The sequence below is a fragment of the Bombyx mori genome, chromosome 8 (genome assembly GCF_030269925.1).
Source record: "Bombyx mori chromosome 8, ASM3026992v2".
NCBI lineage: Eukaryota > Metazoa > Arthropoda > Insecta > Lepidoptera > Bombycidae > Bombyx > Bombyx mori.
Window position 1 is genome coordinate 15,854,352 of NC_085114.1, and position 20,817 is coordinate 15,875,168.

A 20,817-nucleotide genomic window follows, 5' to 3' on the forward strand; every position below is an offset into this window, starting at 1 on the left:
TTTCTATATGTAGTCTGTGCACTGTGGTTGAACCACGGATAAGTTGGGTAAATGAAATGACGTTTTGCTTTAAAAGTGAGTGAAGTGAATTATTCACTAAATATTTGAAATAAATAAAGTGAAGCAATAAAATTAACGAATTTAGATCGCACCAGTTTGTTGTATTTATGTAAGTACTGCAGTTGATGTAAACAGCTTTAAATAAGAACATTACACGTATTTCACCTGTTTCTGACATTACTACTGTTTGTGAATTATGATTGTGGCAACGCCTCGTATTCCCATAGTTTTATTCGCATTGTCTTGCATTTCTCACGTGGTATTACTGTTTTCGGTTCGATAATTCCGTGGATGCTATTAGCGAGTTTGCAGTTACTCATAGAACAGTTAGATCGATAGCTGTAAGGTTCAGCTCTATGAAGAAATTCCATTTGTGAGTCACTTCATAGATAAAATTCTACTCATTCGGTTTTTAAAAGCGTTTATATGTGAAATTAAATACTACTTTGAAGTATTTATAATAAAAAACCATGGATGTTCTAAGTCAAATTAAAAGTGAATGTGGATTATGAGTATGATTCTGTGTTCTCACTCATCTCCTGCTTTAGGGAGATGGTGCTAAGCGTCCAGTGATGTTCTCAACTATAGCCTATCAATTATCTACAAAGTTTGCTGAGGAAGGGAAGGTTTGTTATACTGCTTTTGTAAATGCAGCACTGTAAATAATGCCAGTCCATGTGTCATTAGTGATTAGTGAGTGGTGAAGAGAGCTTATTTTATGGATGATCTGCTTATTAGATTTGTACAAAGTACTGACAATAAAAACAAAAAATAAATGTGTTTACCAATTGTTATTAGTAAAAAAACTGAGTCATATTTTGAATGAGATCATCACCTGAAATTTATGACAAAACAATGTTAATACAAATTAGTAAATTCAATTAGCCTAATTATGAATTGTGACTGTTTGTACAAGATGTTACCTTAATTTATATATATATTTTTTTATACATGTACCTAACAATGTATCAGAAATCTTTCAAAATAATTTTCAATTCATTTTAATTTATTTGAAAATATACACATATACTAAGGACAATACAATTATTTCAATATACTGACCCAAACCGTATTGGATAAAAAAAACAGGATAAAAAAAAGATTACATTAATTTTAGTGCAACTGGCTGTTGCAATTAGCCTTTATTTTGACCTATATTGATTTTGTATTGTGGTGGATGCAGGTGCAATCAGTATTCTATTCACATGCACCACCAACTACAAGCAAATCATCCACATTGTAGTGTGTGCAGCTAAACAAGTCAATTATAAGCTTAGTTTATTGTTTTCATTGTCATTGCTGGATATCATAGTTAATTTGTAAAGTATAGAAGCCATATGAAGTGTTATGGTCTTGAGATATTCTTCAATTATATTATAACAGTTTTGTTTTCTATTGTACAATGTTAAGCAGATATACAAGATGCATGTTTAGTTACTCTCTACTAAGATATCTTGAAAAAGAATTACCAAATGAGTCATGGTTTGTGCCAAACTATTGTGAAATATTAGCTGTAAAACATAATAATATGCAAATAAAATACATATCTGGTTTTGAATGCAGTATGTATTACTATTATTTTCTATCTATTCTCTGGTAGTTTAAGCCTTCCAGCTATGCAGCAGCTCATATGAGACCAGTTTTCTGATATATAATTCAACACTAGGCTTATGGACAGTTTGAGGCATGAACGTACATACATAAAACCATCATAAGTTGTGGTATTTTCTGTTCTTCCATACTATAAGTAGAAAATTAAACTGTGAGATACATATTTATAAAAAGTATTTTTTTCTCCTCCCTACGCCGAAATTTTGGTTTTCCTCCCGCTGTACAGGGAAGAAAGTGTAACTTTTCCTCCCTGGGTACTTACAAGTGCGCATACGCCTTAGTGTTTACGTCTGCTCTCACATTTATTACTGCTAAATTTACCTGTTCCCTAGTGTGCATCCAAATGTAGGGACGATTTTGTAATACTTGTCTCAAACAGACTTAGAATTGGATAATTGTTGCACGTTATTTTATTTGAAGACGTAAATGCGGGTGATTTTTTTTTTTACCATTTGAGAATGCTTACAAACATTCAATAGAATTTAAAATCTCGATCTCCAGTGGCATGTGTTGTTATGACTAGATTAGTGGAGTGCTCTGAGAAATTATTGGACACAGTAAAAAGCCACAGGGCGACCTAAGGGGGTTGAGACTGCGCCGCACGCTACCGACACTCTAGCGCGCTGGCACCAGGAGGACGGGACGACGCGTCGGCGGCTGCGGACTACGATGCGGTCCGCATTTTCGTCGTCGCGGTCGTCGCCGAACATACTGTGGAAGAGCAACCCGGTCGGCGGTATATCGCGTTTCGACCCGGCAGGCTGGTTCTGGCCCAGCGGGGTATCCCGGAACACCAGCGGCATCGCCCGGGCGACCTGGTAGGGCCGCCGCACCGCGGAGACCGACGTCGTTGGTCGTCGACTATCGCCTCGACGACCCGTCGGTCGGGCGTCCTCGGGGTGGCGTCGTGTGTCTGGTTATAGTGTTGACCGCGGGAACCCCCCTACTCTGACCGGATTTTGACCCCGGACAGAGATCGAACGTCGGGTGTAAGAGTGCAGGGGAGTCGTTTAGTGGGTGGGCCCTAAAATTCCTTGGGCCCGCGGTCTCCTCCCAATACCTTACAGATCGTTGAGTCTCACAGGTTTTTTTCTCTAGGTTTTTATTTTTATTTTATTACATACTTGTCCTCTAACGTAGTCAGAGCCCTTACTTTTCCTTTGTATATATTTTTGCTTTATTTATTGTTTTATTTATGAAATGTTTCCAAATAATCAAATTAATGTGAATATATATTTATCAAATGTTATAAAAGTGTCTCTATTTCCAAAAAAATGGGGTGCTACAATTATATAACACCCCACGGTCTTTTTACGGACTTTTTAGAGAAAAAGAGCAACAATCCGGAGCTAAAACCAGAAAAAGTCTACTAACAATTGCTGGCACCATCATCTCTAAATTTAATACACAAATATAGCGGCTAGTGTGTAAAATATTAATAACTTCCGAGTTCACTCCCTTCTAAACAAAGATAGATAAATGCAGAGCCGCGGTTAATAGCTTACTTGTCTAGACCATGGACGCCATATTGTGATGTAGCCGATTGTCATCAGAATTATCGCCTTGAATTAATTCTACACGTTTTTTGGCACTAAGTGGAGTGTTATTAGTAATCTTCACAGTCGACAGTAAAAATACAGGAACAAAAGCAAATAAAAATAATTTAACATTAAAATTTGGTTCACGGTAGATAAAAAAGTGAAAGTTTTCACTTTTATTCAGTATGTTAATTGCGTGCATTTTAAATGTGGGAACATGTTGCCGTTGACTTTGATAGCCTTGGAACTTTCCTGATGCGATTAAATAACATTTATAATCGCGAAAAAAAAATATGTCTGTCAATTCCACATTACATCGAAGCCAAATTCGTTTTGAGTTGGTAAGTAATAATTGGTTTTTTCTTCTGTAATTGTTCTATGAACTAGGCTTAGAAAGGGCGTTGGAGGTTGGCTTGGCTGAGCGACGATAGCCGTTCATATTTCATAGTCCATAAATATATCTTCTGAACCTTAAGGCGAATTTACATTACGAAATTAGTGGCATGAAACTAATTTCGTGACATTAGTTTTACCAACAGTTTCACGTGTAATTTAATACTTTCATAATGCATGCATTAATTTCATGCATGCAAATTAGTTTCGTGCCCTGCGCGATTTTTTGGTGAAATTAGTGTCATGCAACTAATTTCATAGTGTAGACGCGACGTTAGGTGTGAAATACAAAATTTTCTTTGTTTTTTCATATCTAAAACTACAGTCGTGGTTTAATTTCGCATTTATTATTTTTATTTAATCATTTTAAACATTTCGAATACCTTACAGTGTTGGTAGTCATAGATTACTTGATTGAAGTTTATCAAAGTTTAACTATTATTCTAAATACCGTATAATATTTATTTTTATTTTCTGTTGAAATTTAAAAATTGTTACCCTAAACTGAACTCGAGATTAAAATGTAAAAGTTTTCGTAGTTATTTGATTAAAACTAATAATTTATCGAAACGACGCGTCACTACTATCCCTATTTTGTAGTCGTCGTGGCCTAACGGATAAGACGTCCGGTGCATTCGTGTTGAAGCGATGCACCGGTGTTCGAATCCCGCAGGCGGGTACCAATTTTTCTAATGAAATACGTACTCGACAAATGTTCACGATTGACTTCCACGGTGAAGGAATAACATCGTGTAATAAAAATCAAACCCACAAAAAAAATTATAATTTGCGTAATTACTGGTGGTAGGACCTCTTGTGAGTCCGCGCGGGTGGGTACCACCACCCTGCCTATTTCTGCCGTGAAGCAGTAATGCGTTTCGATTTGAAGGGTGGGGCAGCCGTTGTAACTACTTGAGACCTTAGAACTTGTATCCCAAGGTGGGTGGCGCATTTACGTTGTGGATGTCTATGGGCTCCAGTAACCACTTAACACCAGGTGGGCTGTGAGCTCGTCCACCCAACTAAGCAATAAAAAAAAAAAAAAAAAAAAAAAATATTTACTACTTTGATAGAGGAACTTGACAAAACCTTTCGCGAAATAGAACGATATGCGCTTTAACTCAATTTGGCGGTAAATATGACTGCATGTTTTCTTGTGCATCCTTATTATCATAATAAATCATTTACCGTGCAACAAACTTTCATTTCACTATTGAATTGAATCCGATATAGCGATTATCTAATATAATTTACATAGTGATTTTGCATTAAATAATTTTACCAAGACTGTTCGATCGTGTCGGTTCGCTTTCGATAGATTCTTTACAAATCAACTTTCTAAATTTTAGAGATATTGTTTGTTTCTAACACGCTGTTATTCTTGCATCGCGCACTGTATTCGCGATCGAGTTGGATAGGTTCATATTACTTAGAATTTTCATTAGTTCTCTCAAGATTTACTTTCAACATTAGCGACATTAATAAGAACGGACCTCTTCTTATTATTCCGCGCGCATATTGTCCACCCCTGCCTATCAAAAAAGTTTTTCTATTTTTCTATTAACCACGTCAGAAGAGAATGCGGCAATTTCCGGCAGTCCACAGGCCGTATTGTGTTACAGATCCAGTGTTTTCCACGCCGGAAACATATTGTAATAATTAAATCAGTACCTATTGTAATTATGAGCGAAGCTGTGTATCAAATGTCCTCGTAACATCCAATGACAGTACAAGGCATAAATAACGTGTCGTCAACCATACGATATAGTAACTAGAAAGTCACCAGAAAAAATATTCGACGTTGGCAATGAAAACGCATTGTTTATAGTGTACGTCATAACAATCTCCTTTTTCGAATAAGATCAAGAAACATTTTTAAAGACGCGAAGCGACTTTTGAGGCGCTCTTATTGCTGTGGTCCATACGTTAGTAAACAATGGTGAACACGCAATAATTTTGTTAGTTTTACTTAATGTCATAATAATAATGTATTTACTTTTTAGTTGAGCTTATTATTGAAATGGCGGCTCGGTTATTTAGCAGTTACAGGGTCTTTTAGTTTTAGGTCTATAAACATTACAAATTGAATATGGTGATTGTCTTATAAGCCCATTGTAACTACATTTCACTTTTCTACCGTTTAGTCTTCAGTGTGCTTAGTGCGAGTTTTTTAACGTTCTCGATAGCGTAAGAGTTAACGCAATTTTGTATGCAGTTGGAGCAGCGCCCCTAACGGCAAACGATCCCATTCCATACAAATATGAGATAACTTTTACGCTATCGAGAACGTTAAAAAACTCGCACTAAGCATACAGAGCTCCTGCTTTGTCATCCTTGACTACAACACGAATATAGAAAAGGTGAAATCGACTCGTGCGTACGGACAACATGCGCTGCGACCAGTAGGTACTTGGGTTGGAATTAGAGCAGAGTTTGATGAAGAAATAAAACAATATTTTTACGGACGTTCAACGAAGAAGTACTAGAACGTGGGGCTGAAACCGTACGCCTGTTTTTGTTCTTCTTATTCTGTTCTTATTCTATTCAATTAATAAGAAATAGTCTACCAAGACCAAACTGCTAAACGGGTTGTTTCCCCGTAAAATTGTGTAAATAATAATAATAATAATGCAACCAGAAAGAAAACGATGTTAAGTGTAAAGATGTAAGGTACAATATCATCATATGAATGAAGCTCTCAGTATAGTTTCTTTTACCCATAGACACGGCCCACTAAGTTTCTCGCCGGATCTTTTCAGTGAGTCGCGATTCCGGTCTGGTGGTAGATTTTGCGAAGCACTGCTCTTGCTAGGGTCAGTGTTAGCATCACTCCGGTTTGAACCCCGTGAGCTCACCTGTTAGTTAAGGTGACGCTGAAATAGCCTCTCAAAGCTATCAGCTGAGGTAGAAAAAAAAAGTTTCTAAATTGAAGGGCTAGGTTTTAAAGTATTGTATCGTGAAAAGAAAGTGAAGCCTGCTTGCTAGTCTGATCGCATATAACGGGTCACTACTGCATTGATAATTTTTTTAGCGGTTTTCCGATAGCAAGATTATTGAAAAGAAAGATTTCGACTTGAGCTCGACTATGTTTTAATTATCCGGTTTATTTTAACCGTAAGTAAATACTGTGGTGAATGATGAAGAGAGATTTAGCTCACAAATTCACATAAAATGGTGACGATGTTATGTGAGACAACGATTTTAAGAGTATTTGCCGGCCCGCCTTATAAATAAGATGTGTGTGGGTTTTTTTTAAAAGATTATAACATAAAATAATGTTATATATTTACACGTAGCGTTTTACTTTTTGTTGTGACTTAGTAAATTAGTAAACATAATATTTGCAATGTTGTTTGTACCAAAAAAACCTTTAGCTAATGGTTTATGTGTTTTTTTTTTGTGGAAATAAAAACGCAACTAATACATTGAAAATACAATGAAAACTATAAGAAGACAACCCGAAATCACTACATAGTATAAAACAAAGTCGCTTTCTCTGTCCCTATATCTGTCTGTCCCTATGTATGCTTAAATCTTTAAAACTACGCAACGGATTTTGATGCGGTTTTTTTAATAGATAGAGTGATTGAAGAGGAAGGTTTATATGTATAATAACGTCCATTAAATAGTGAAGAAATCAATAATAAATTACAGTTTCCGAAGCGAAGCGAGGGCGGGTCGCTAGTTATTTCAATAAAACCGTCAAATAGCCCTTTAAATTTGCTACAATGACCTTACAGACCTATAAAGTAAATTATAAAATGTTCTAATTACATAATTCCCATTGAATCATCAAGGTATACAGTTCATTCTGCTGAAGTGGAATCCAAGGCGACATTAGTGGATTGGTTACCTTGTCGTGCGCACGCATTTTATTTAACACAAATGTCCATTAAATGTTTTACATGTGAAAGTATTCGTTTAGCGCGGAAGTGATGTGTTTTTAAGAATATTTCGAAAAATAAATAAAAATTTAAAAGAGTGATCAAACTTTGAAAATTAATGTGATGTGTTCAGTAACGTTGAAAGAAATGGCGCATCGGTTGATGGTTAGTTCGGATCGTTTTGGGTTTTTGCAATTGTGTCATAGTTAGAAGGGACGATTCACGGTGAAGCTATTGACACAGTACGGTCATGGTCGTAATTATCTCGGTTCGCTACAGTAATCGTGTGGGGGAGCCTGATACGACGTTAAATATTTATTCATTCTGTAATGTTCTTTTTTTATTGCTCTTGTAGGCAGACGAGCATACGCCCCACCTAATGGTGAGTGGTTACCGTCGCCCATGGACTTCAGCAATGCCAGGGGCAGAGCCAAAACCGCTGCATACGTTAAGTACTCTAGCCGCTGCTTACCATTAAATACTCTAGTGTTCTTTACAAGGTGTTACCAATGAAGGCAAACTGTCATACCACCTGATCCTGGGTTCTGAAGATCACTTATCACGCAATGCATAGATGCATCTGATTTGATGTTTCAAAGCAGTTTAATAAATATCCCGTATATTCACACCCTCTCAGCTTTCCTGTCCGATCTTAATTTTGACTAGGAGACTATCGCTACTAAACGTCACAAGATGGGTGATCTTAGCTAGGGTAGGCCAATTTGAAAATTTCATAGAAACCGGTCCAGCCCTTTCGGAGATTTTAAAAATTAGCATAATTATCCCATATTAGCAACTAAATTCGGTTGTCCAGAAAAATGAATATCTCTTTCTCGTAGCTTTAGTGACTTGAAAATTTCACATATTATACAATCGAATCATAAATGGTGAGAAAAAATTTTACTCTTAATGTGGGAAAGATGAAAGTAAGTTTAATTAAATGCACTTTCCAAGGTAAAGGCTAACGAACTATCTTGCGATAAGATGAGGTGAGATAGAGTCGTCGCGGCCTAAAGGATAAGACGTCCGGTGCATTCGTGTTGAACGATGCACCGGTGTTCGAATCCCGCAGAGCGGGTACTATTTTTTCTAATGAAATACGTATTTAACAAATGTTCACGATTGATTTCCACGCTGAAGGAATAACATCGTGTAATAAAAATCAAACCCGCAAAATTATAATTTACGTAATTACTGGTGGTAGGACCTCTTGTGAGTCCGCACGGGTAGGTACCAACCACCACACCACCTATTTCTGCCGTGAAGCAGTAATGTGTTTCGAACGGTTCGAAGGGTGGGGTAGCCGTTGTAAATATACTGAGACCTCAGAACTTATATATCTAGGTGGGTGGCGCATTTACGTTATAGATGTCTATGGGCTCCAGTAACCACTTAACACCAGGTGCGCTTTGAGCTCGTTCACAAACCTAAGCAATAAAAAAAGAAAAAAAGATGTAGCGTAAACCCATCGAAAGCATAACCTGAAAACCGAATCTTGAACAAACAGGTTGTAGGTACATCCTACTGACATTGTAAATGCGAAAGCTTGTAAGAATGTATGGATGTCTATCACTTTTTCACGCAAAAACTACTGAATGGATTTTGATGAAACTAGAATAATATAGCTTATACACCAAAATAACATATAAGCTATAATTTATAAAGATATATTGTGAGTTACTCAAAATATAACAATAAGTGTCAAGTAAGTAGGAAAAATATCTGACGTCCTATTTTCATAATCAATGTTCCCGAAGCAAAGCGGGGGCGGGTCGCTATGTACTATATTTTGAGTTCTTATTTCTTTTCTCGTAATGTACACCCGTAGCAAGTCCTGTTTAGTGTTAAAAGGTTGATATCGCCCATACATTCAATAACGTGAATATTTCCATCCACTTGAAGCCAAGAGCTAGAAGTCGCTTATGTAAGGGGGGCTATCCTATCTTTGAAATCTGAACGCATGAGCGCTGTTCACACTTTCTTTGAAGCATTTTACGATCTTTTCCTGACAGTGGATTGTACATTGCGATTTATGTTGCGATATGTTAACAGTTTATAATTAACAAACGGCCCGCTCCGGCTCCGCTCGGGTCTTTAACAAAAATTTCAACGATATTTTACGTTGTTTTATCTTTTTAATTAAAAGAACACTTATTGCGGCATAACTACGCTACACTTTTTGTGAATAATAATGTGTCCTACAAAGTCGTAGTACATTATTTTATTCTATCATCAATAGTTTTCCCAGGGCACGCGATGTAAAGAATATTTTAGGTAATTATTTACTCCTTGGGTTACATTATTGGAGTTTTAGTAAGGATCCCTAATTTTTTTCAAAAAAGATTATAGCCTATGTCACTCGGGAATAGTGTAGCTTTCAAGCAGTGAAAGAATTTTTCAAATCGGTTCAGTAGTTTCGGAGCCTATTCAATACAAACAAACAAACACATCTTTCCTCTTTATAATATTAAAATAATATAGAGTATAGATTACTTTTTTGGAAAAAAGGGGGATTTTTATTGCACACATGGATGAAAGACCCCACGGCTTACCTAGTATTCGATATTAATAAAATATCAACTACCGGCCTATGATTCAAAAGTTCAATGACGAAAAAAGAATAACATTTGATACGAAGGATTTATTATTCCCAGTCACGTTTCTCAGCTAATCGCTCGTATTGACCGCTTTGTAATCTAATTCAGTCACTATGTCAGCATCTTGTGTATTCAAAGCACGTGCTGCCTTAGACAGGAGCTTGCTTTCGTCCACCTTGAAATTTTAGCAGTTTATGTATGAGTATATTGTTGTTTTGTCTGATGGGATAAGGATTTTATAGATAAACGGAAATTATAAGGAAGATTTTATTGAATGCCAGTCACCAGTGAAATTTGATTAACGATCGGAACTCTAAGTCTGCGCTCGCTACATACCTATTAGGGCATTTGACGTCTTTTTATAAGGGTAGGTGGAGAAGATGGACTTTTATATTTATGCTCTGTTCTACAATTGAGACTTTAAACACCATGTATCACGATGGACGGTACCATTCACGATGTGTCTCCGGTATCTACTTGACATCTAAATGCAAGATTATATGTCCCTAAACTGAAAATTTTCACATCACAACGCAATTTCAACCACTCTTAATCGTTCGACTGTTATTTGTGTTCGTGATATCTGAAATAAAATATGTTTTTATACATTTCATAATTACGTAACGTCAAAGTTTACGTTGCAAATAATATCGAATTTCACGCGTTGAATTATATTTGCTAATATTTTTAGTAGGCTAGTATGTACTGTGTTACGTCAGCATGCGATGCTCTTTACAAAACAATGAAATTGGAGAATTTATGGGTCGTATTGCGTGTGCTCTGTTGAGTAATATGTCACGTTGCTTTATTATATTTTATAGATGAGATTACCTACGGCCAGCTGGTTATTAGTGCGTACCTGCATAATGTATAATATTAAATGCCTACCCTCGCGTGTATTCATATGTTTGTCGCCTCTATCACTATTAAATGCAGATTAACAAATTGCAGCATGCTGATTTTATACTATTCGGATAATGCTGCTCCCTCCCATCTCTAATATTTGGTGGATCTCTGTTTTTTTTATATTACGATATTTTATTGACGGCTTGGTCCCAGTAGGCTGTGGTGCTCTTAAGATTAAGCAGGCGGTCAGCGCGCCTACGCATTTACGTTAATAATAACACAAGATCATTTGATATGGATAAATGTGTTAACGGGAGCTAAAATTTATAAACGCACTTTGATAACTCTCTGATTTTTATCAAAATAACAGTTAACGATTATCCTTCTCTATTAATTGAAGATATCACTTCCATAACGTGGTTACGTCATGGGATCTAACTGCGACTGTGAGCACATCTCCCACACGTGTCCGCTAAATTAAAATTCCTTCAAGAGTTGTCTTTGCTCTGTCGTTTTCATAATATACATTTTAAGAAGTGTCACCATGCTATTTAGAATTTTTATGATATATTTTTTTAACCATAGAAACGGGTCGGTTGCGCTTCAAGCGGTGCTGATTGCGACACAAGCCACAAAATCGGCGACATTCCCCCAAAAAAATATAGGAAATATGCTAATATTTTGTTTTATTCGGTCTTCAGGCATCATATCCTTTAGACCACTACAATTTCTGTGTTGTTTACAAACTCCTTTTTTTTATTTGCAATAAAACACTTCACCCTCCTACCAGTCAACCAGCCTACACGGTATGTTCAGTGGACCTAGATTATGAATCTAAATTGTTTTAGAAGTATTTATACACTTATCATTTTCTTGAGCGGATGTTTCAAATAAATTTGATCGCCGTATATTTAAGGTATTTGATGTGCTTGTGTTTATAGAGGAGACTGAGATGACTCGTAGAAAAACTTTGAAATTGGGTGTTAATATGAGACATTTAATGTGGATACAGACTGCGCACACATAGAGTTTGAAACGAACTCTATCATTTTTTAAGCTGTAGATATTAAGTTACAGCCAGTCTTATAAGATGTGGCAACAGGAGCCTTTAAATCTAACAAGGAGAATAATGGTTCCGTCACTGAAACCGGAAGGTGTGCTTACGTTGTAGCAGAAACAGGCAGGACTGTGATACTCACCCGTGTGGGCTTACAATAAGCCGCACTACTAGTAAAATGTGAATAAGACATTTCGTATCTTTGAATTTGTGCGAAATACGCAACACCGTCACGCACGTCACGTCCAACATGAATCTTTGATCTCTAGTTCGACGCGGGAAGGGGGAACTCAGGGTACTTCGCGCACTTAAATTCCAAGCGCCTCATACTGCATGCCTTATGAGACTTATCTTTTTTTTATTGCTTAGATGGGTAGACGAGCTCACAGCCCACCTGGTGTTAAGTGGTTACTGCAGCCCATAGACATTTACAACGCAAATGCGACACTCACCTTGAGATATAAGTTCTAAGGTCTCAGTATAGTTACAACGGTTGCCCCACCCTTTAAGTCGAAACGACTGCTTTACGGCAGAAATAGGCGGGGCGGTGGTACTTACCCGTGCGGACTCACATGAAGTCCTACCACCAGTAATAAGTATACCACCCCCACCACCACCAGTAATAGTTATCCAAAGTAAATTTAAGATTGTAATGTCGTCGAATGACTCCTTGTTGCAGTGTCCGTGTGTGGAGCGTCGTGTCGGCATGTCGAAGAAGCCGGCCGCGCAGCCGACGCTGCATAAGGTGATCATGGTGGGCTCGGGGGGGGTCGGCAAGTCCGCCCTCACCCTGCAGTTTATGTACGATGAATTCGTAGAAGACTACGAGCCCACCAAAGCCGATAGTTACAGGAAGAAGGTAAGAAGTTTTTTTTTATTGCTTAGATGGGTGGACGATCTCACAGCCCGCCTGGTGCTAAGTGTTCACTGGAGCCCATAGACATCTACGATGTAAATACCGCCACCCATCTTGAGATATAAGTTCTCCTACCCTTCCCTACCCTTCAAACCGAAACGCATTACTGCTTCGCGGCAGAAATAGGCAAGGTGGTGGTACTTACCCGCGCGGACTCACAAGAGGCCCTACCACCAGTAAATAAGAGGATACATTGTTCTGACTTTACGTTACGATCCGTCTTCACCAAAATTATAGAAAGATAGTTTTTTAACTGCATTAGGAAAGGAGTAGACTTGTCATATCTATGCTGTAATTGAGCATAACGCACATTCACCTTCAGGTCAGCCATAACGTACGCATTCATTTTATGTAATGTCCAGGTTGTCCTGGATGGAGAGGAAGTCCAGATCGATATCCTGGACACAGCGGGCCAGGAGGACTATGCCGCCATCAGGGACAACTACTTTAGATCCGGCGAGGGCTTCCTTTGCGTTTTCTCCATCACTGAGCCTGAGAGCTTCGATGCCACACAGGAGTTCAGGTAATGTAAGAATTGATCATTGGCTTCCAGAATTCATTTTCATTACAAATTGAATTTCACTCAAAAAATTCTGACTATGAAGATCTATACTCGTGATTGCGAACTAAAGATCATTTTAATATCTATAAAAGCGGCGTGATTTTCTTTACGGCTGCGGGAGTTGAATTTTGGCAGGAGTAAGATACCATACTGCCACTTCTTTACAGAGAGCAGATCCTTCGTGTTAAAAACGATGACAACATTCCGTTCCTGCTGGTCGGGAACAAGTCGGACCTCGCGGACAAGCGCCGGGTGCCGCTCGAGACCTGCAGGGAGAGGGCGCACAACTGGCAGGTGCCCTACGTCGAGACCTCGGCGAAAACTAGGGACAATGTCGATAAGGTAACTTCTTCCTTAAGCTCTAGTACTTAGAGTCTTTATAAGTCCAGCAGAACCCACATTGAGAAATAGGCCACAGGTCAAGGATACCCTTGGTAAGGTAATCATTTCTTCTCAAAATTATTTAGATGGAATTATCTTAGTTCATGTTCTGCAGGCTGCCAGACAACTCAGAATATTGGATGGATTGCGGTTTATGTTCAGGTAAGCTTTTTAATTGTTTCGGTTAGGAAGAATAACTTGGAAAAATAGAAACAGGGTTTTCTGTTACTGAGAATAGATTTGAATTAAACAGTTTGATTTTTATTTCGTGCTTCATGTGATAACGGAAGTACTAGGTGTGCTTGGCTCAATTATTTATTCTTAATAACAAGTTGTGGTATTAAACAAGAGCACAACCACATTGTATGGAAATAATAAAAACGATTATGTTAATACAAAAGGTATTAAGCGGTGAACGACTGATAAGCAGTTAATCTAGGATTAGGGTTGTCCCATACGATAAGATATATCGATTAATTATTTATATCGACTTTACGATTAGAGTGTATTAAAGAAATATAAATAGGCAATTGTAATTAATTAATTATGTGAAAGATATTTAATATCCGCCTGTCGTCATGAAAATTATTGTGATAAATATGTAACGAGGTGTGCATAGGGACGGGTTCGTAAGTGATTACTGCAACCCTGGGGGTCGCAACGATGCTGTCACTAACTGTGAAACAAAGATGAGTTCATGGAAGTGTGTGTGAGTGAGTAAGTGAGAGAGAGAGAGAGAAGTGACGTCCGACACCCATTATGCGGGCCGGCTCGGAAACGGAACACTTGACTGCTTCGAGGTAGGATTGAGTCGGACGGGGGTACCGCCCCGCGCGGACCCCAACACGCTCCACTGCCGCTACTGACGCACAGTTTTGAGGATTATACAAAGTTGACTTGAGGTGAGTACTCACAGGTGCCCTAGACTAGTTCTGTCGTTACCAGCTCCTCAATCTCCACAATCCGGTACAGTACCTAATTATACGAAGGCTAAGTGTTTTTGGAGATATTTTGTCAACTTTCAAAGGTTAGGCATTACGTCGCGTCACATCTATTAAGATGAGATGTTCTTTTCTGTCCGGCTCCTAAGGCAAAGTTTGTCACATTGTTGTACACGTGCCGACGAGCTCAGGGCTGCTCATCGGAGAGCCTTTGACATACAGACGTTGAAATGACGTACAAGCAGCAACAGCGTATACTTACTAATTAATTAAATGAAATACTTTGAAATATATAAATCTGACAAAATGTATCTCAAAACAATAAGCCTCACTCGTTATTACAAAATATTTTGGTATATAATTTTTAATAGTCGATTGGAACGTGTCACTAGTCGGGTGTCGGTAGTGTCCATTCGAATCGACACTTTTACATTTCCACCAAAGCCAAGCCTGAGCTTTGCACCAGCTTTTGTTACTGTTCGTTTTAAGTTGCGCTTCACAGAGCGCGTGGCTCTGCTTGGCTTTGCTGAAATGTCGAGGCGCGTTGCTCGCTCTGTTTTTTATTTCTACAAATTGTTACCACAATAAACATAAATATTGAAACATTTCGTGGAGCGCAACCCTAGGACGTGCGCGCTGCGTGTGCACGCGTATTTGAATAAACAGATTTAATTGCCTTCTTTAATTCAAGATTTTACTACCTTTACACTCAAATCTATTGCAGTCAATCGATTTTTTTAAAAATATAATTGACAGTAACATATAAACTGGTGGTAGGACCTCTTATGAGTCCGCGCGGGTAGGTACCACCGCCCTGCCTATTTCTACCGTGAAGCAGCTATGCGTTTCGGTTTGAAGGGTAGGGCAGCCGTTGTAACTATACTGAGATTTTACAACTTATATCTCAAGGTGGCTGGCGCATTTACGTTGTAAATGTCTATGGGCTCCAGTAACCACTGAACACCAGGTGGGCTGTGAGCTCGTCCACCCATCACGTATTAAGGTTTATGCGCCATTCTTGATTTCCTTGTGAACAAAATGATATGGTCCTGGTGGCGGGTGTGTGTTGTCTCGTGTGCTGACGGTGGTGTCCGCGCAGGTGTTCTTCGACCTGATGAGGGAGATCCGCTCGCGGAAGTCTGACGACAGCCGCGCGACCAACGGCGAGGGAGGGAAGGGGAAAAAGAGCAAGAAATTCAAATGTGTCATATTGTAGACTTCCTTGATGTATGATGGGCTTAATGATAGACGATTTTGTGACTTGCGGACGTAAGAATAACGATCAACTTCGGCCTCCCTGGGCGCTGATTAAAATCTATGCGTATCTTTCTTATATAACATGTTTCGATAATAATTGTATTAACGATATAATCAACTGCTCATCAATATTCTAGCCCTTTGGTTAAAGCGAAATACAAATCATTTAATTTTGATTATTTAACAATATTATTATTGTTATTACTATAAAGAAGTAGTAGGGATTAACGCTAATTTATTCTTAAAAATAAATAATCCTTAATCGACCGTGCTCCGTGAAAAAAAACGGAAGTTCTAGAAGTTTGTTAAAGTCACAAATTCGACTTTCACGAAATTGGAACGTCCGGGTCTGTACGCGCTTGTGCCAGGCTCGTGTTGCCGCTTCACTACACGCGTTCAGTTTTGTTTCTCATCATTTTGAGGCTTTCCTGTAAATCTATACTTAATATTATAAAGCTGAAGAGTTTGTTTGTTTGAACGCGCTAATCTCCGTCCGATTTGAAAAATTATTTCAGTGTTTGATAGCCCATTTATTGAGGAAGGCTATAGGACAGCGGTCGGGGAACCGGGGTAAATTACCCCAAATGGGGTAAAATTAAATTTTGGTTGTAAAAATGAAACTTTTGTGAGTAAAAAGTATATAGGTATTGCAGTAAAACTTCTTTAGAATCGTTAAATTTTTAGTGATTATTTTCTTTTCAAAATTATCATGGGACTATAATATGAAAAATACTAAAAAGAAGCGATTTCGTTTTTTTGGTTCTTCGCCATGGGGTAATATCAACTTACACAAAACTATTTTGGGGTAATAATTAAAAAAGTTCCCCGACCGCTGCTATAGGCTATATAACATCACGATAAGACCAATACAAGTGGAACACCAATAAATGTTTCAAAATTGAGGTTTAAATAGCTTCTTAACATTCTATAATTAAAAAATATTTTCACTTTCTACGTAAATAAAGTGGGGAGTAAAATGTAGCGTTATGCCAAAGTGACTATTCCACGCGGACGGAGTCGCGGGCAAAAGCTAGTCCTTACATACATACATACAAATCATACACCCGTGACAAGTATTCACTGTACATTAGACAAAACACGGAGCTTAGGCTGTATTCCCGGGAATACTGCGTATACAGAATGATTAAAATAGCAGAATTACTAGTTGCAATCGATTGAGAAAAATGAAAATGCCCTATTTAAATATGTTTTTTGTAATATGGTATTTTTTGGTTTAAATACTTTTATTTCATTCCGTATTGCGAGGTATACCTGTCACCCACAGGTAGGGTGACCGCGACAAGTGCCCAGCTAGAAATGTTATTCTATAGATACATTAAAAGAAAAGTTGCCTTAAAAGAAAATTATTTATCACTTATCATATTTCTTGTAAATGTCTAATTCATTTTTAATCGGGTACTTAATAACACAATCCGTAATCTATATGAGATCGAAACTAAATTATTATCTGTAATATCTTATCAATCGCGACGATGTAATGTATCATATCGTCCAGATCTTGTTTGGACGGTATTGTTGTAAATGGCAATGACGTCCGTCGATATAAAGCAGTTGAGTGATGCCTACGTCTAAACAATGTATCGAGGCGTGAAAGTTGAAACGCTATTTGGTTTAAGCGACATTTTTGCAACTTTACAGGAGAGACATTTAAACTTTAAAATTTGGTTAAAATATAAAAAAAAAATTCAGCTATTTAAATGGGGTAAACTCAATTGAAGATCAATTAAAAACATCGACTTGTTGATCTATACATATAGATAAAATTGGAGTGTTTGTTTGTAATACTGAAATAACCGCTTTTACTATATGCATATGAATATATATCCGGTACATACACCAAAATAATACTTTTTACAATTTTTGACTGTTTGTCTGTTTGTTTGTTTGTTCCTGTTAATCCCTGTAACGGCTGGACCGATTTTAACGAGACTTTCACTGATAGGTAGCTGGTGGTATTAGGAGTACTTTGGCTACTTTTTTTTAGACTAGCTTCGCCCCGCGGCGTCACCCGCGGTACGACAATAACCGCTGGTAATATCACGGAACTCAGCTATAATAATAAAATGTAATGTTTCCGAAGCGAAGCGAGGGCGGGTCGCAGGTAACAAATAAAACGGACCTTTAATTAATTACGAAGATAAATGTCGTGTATTAAGGGAAATGTCGCTTAAACCAAATATTCTTTCACACTTCGATATGTAAGTAGTTCTGACAGTCTGTTGCCAGTGTATTTACATTGTCAATGACACGGTTGCGTCTGAATTGTTATCCGGTCTGTCCTCGACAATAGGCTCCGCCGATCAAAGACTTGTAAGCTAATGGAATAGGACGGGAAAAGTAAGAAAGGAAACTGAACACGTGTTTTGAGGTTAGAATGTTGTCTGTATATGCAAGAAGTGTAGGTGTAACAATGTCCGGTGTGTGCGGTGCTGCCGTTTTGTTGAATACTCACGCATCATGATGGCGTCTTAAGTGAATTATGAAAAGTGGCACCTTTTGGAACTTTGTTATTTGAATATGTTAAAAACTGGCTTTTTTATACGATCCCATACTCCCAATGCCGTACACTTTATTGCGGTGTATATTTGTTTTTACCCTAAAGTTAGGGTATCTCTGCATTATCTTTAAAATAAAAGGATGAAGATGCCATTCGATCAGTAAGTATTCGACAAGACGTTTTTGTTTTTTTATTTTCTATTAAATATTCTTGTTAAAGTCTAAGCTTGTGCTTGCATGTTTTGTATCGATTAAAATAAATCGATTTTTCGTGTTATTTATTTCGGAAACTCAAAAATTCTTAATTAGTATTAAGATTATTTAATTTGTTTGCTGAAAACAATAAATGTACCTATGTAAGCACTATTATTATCAGTACGTCTTCTAGTGTCTACAATCTTACTTTAAGTTCTAGTTTTATTAAGTTAAAGATTAAACGTTAAAAGTGATTGGGCTTGCAGACATTTTATTAGTATAGACATTTTTTAGTATTCGCGTGTGACGTCACTGTCCCCTCGGATCCGACACTGCTCACCCCGGCGTGGGGTCCGGGGGCGGGCCAGCGGGGGGCGCGGCCGTGTACTAAATAATGTGAAATTCCTGCAAGCGTAATCATAATTTTGAATTTCAGCACATTCGAAAATAAATGTTTAAACGTCGTTTTTTTATCGAATTTTATTATATAACTTACAGGAACAAAGTCACAATAAATTATAATAATTATCATTAAAACATCATTTGAATGTGTTAAGCTCTCGTGCTGACCTCACCGCGCGTGCTCTAAAGCGGTTGTCCCGAAAACTGGCACGATTGTCAAATTGAGGGCCTATATTTAGTGATTTTGCTACGTCGATCGATGTTTTCAAAAGCATCAATTTTAGAATGTTGCTAGCTAATTGCGAATGTCAATGAAATTATGAGTACATACTACGTAGTCTTTTTGATTAGTCAAAAGTGAAATGAATTCTGTTTTGTACGTATGTTGAATAGAAGTGAGGAAGCACCATCTCAGTGTATTAACTAGTGTTCGCTGAAAGGAAGCCAATGAAGGTGGCGCCACTGTAGCAAGTGGAACGATTTTAAAAACAGCGCCATCACACTTCAATTCCACCCAGCACACTTGAATCTTTTTAAAACTGCGATATTCATATCTTTTCCATTTCCTACACTAGCACTATTTAGTTCAGTCTTCCAACAATAATTTGCTGTTTACAGATGTACACTTTTACAAGTTGTCCCCTATACAAGATGGCGCTTCTAACTTCTACCCTCCAATATTTGTACTGATAGTAACTTTTACTGAGAGTAATAATAATTGAAATATGATGTTGAGGTGTGTCCGTTCAAAAAGTTACATCAAGTTCAAGATGAAAAAGTGATTTAGTAGAAATATTGTCGACAAGTCAACATTCTGTACAAAAAAATAACAGATGCTTCATTTAAATAAAAATAAAATACTGATTTTTTTGTCGAAGGGAGGTTTGTTTTATGGGATATAAATGAATAAATGATGAGACAGAGTAGTTCATGTTCAGAGAGGTGGCCGATTGAACGGACACTCTTCCATTAACTGGTCGAATGTGAGACGCCAACTGTCCACGGACTTCATAGAGCATGACACTCTGTGACGTCACTGGAGCATTTCATTTAGATCTCGAATGTTCCTGGATCCTGTTTGTTTATTGTAATGCATTGCGGTATATGTATTCATGTAGCATTTCAAACGTCGTATGGCAGAAACCGTGGGCCACACTGTACATCCCACAACTGCCAAATTTCCGTTTTCGGAAGGTTTTCGTGGGTCGATCTTGCATTTCTCATGAGTTCGGATACATTAAAGCTATAAATCATACGTATTACATTAGCTGCATTAAGTCTGATAGTCCTCTTACGCTAGCGGTGTTCACAGGTGCTCACGGTTCGCTGTTACTGACATATTATATGTGTTTAAGTTAATGTCAGTGGAGACGGCCGCGTCCAAATCGGCGCTCCTCTGCGAGACAAACTCATATTTTTTATATTCACATGCATATGTTTAAGTGTATGTATAACTCTCACCGAGATTGATATAAACGATATTATATGCAAGGAAATATAAGGATTTGCAATATATGTGTTGTTTCTCTGTGCATTTAGCGTTTATTTAATGTATAAGGATTGATGTTTTGTGAATGAAATTTGAAAAGTTAATGTCAATTAATAATTAAACTTAAAATGACGAAACTGATGAGACAGTGTAATCACATTTTAAACATTA

The 20,817-nt window shown here is 37.7% G+C and overlaps 1 protein-coding gene across 6 annotated transcripts in view; it reads left to right on the forward strand.

Moving 5' to 3' along the window:
- LOC101740960 (ras-related protein Ral-a) overlaps positions 1–20,817 on the forward strand; it is a 23,936-nt gene continuing 3,119 nt past the window's right edge. The window contains exons 1-6 of one of the 6 annotated variants that reach the window (XM_062669909.1): positions 1–169; positions 609–686; positions 12,666–12,845; positions 13,265–13,425; positions 13,632–13,806; positions 13,961–15,971. In XM_062669909.1, the coding sequence (XP_062525893.1) occupies positions 633–686; positions 12,666–12,845; positions 13,265–13,425; positions 13,632–13,806; positions 13,961–14,011 (621 nt within the window). In that variant the 5' untranslated portion in view covers positions 1–169; positions 609–632 and the 3' untranslated portion in view covers positions 14,012–15,971. Of the gene's footprint in view, positions 170–244; positions 434–608; positions 687–7,443; positions 7,652–12,665; positions 12,846–13,264; positions 13,426–13,631; positions 13,807–13,960; positions 20,673–20,817 lie in introns of those variants that run through there. The other 5 variants (XM_012697955.4, XM_021346297.3, XM_062669906.1 and 2 more) reach the window with 5 other exon arrangements.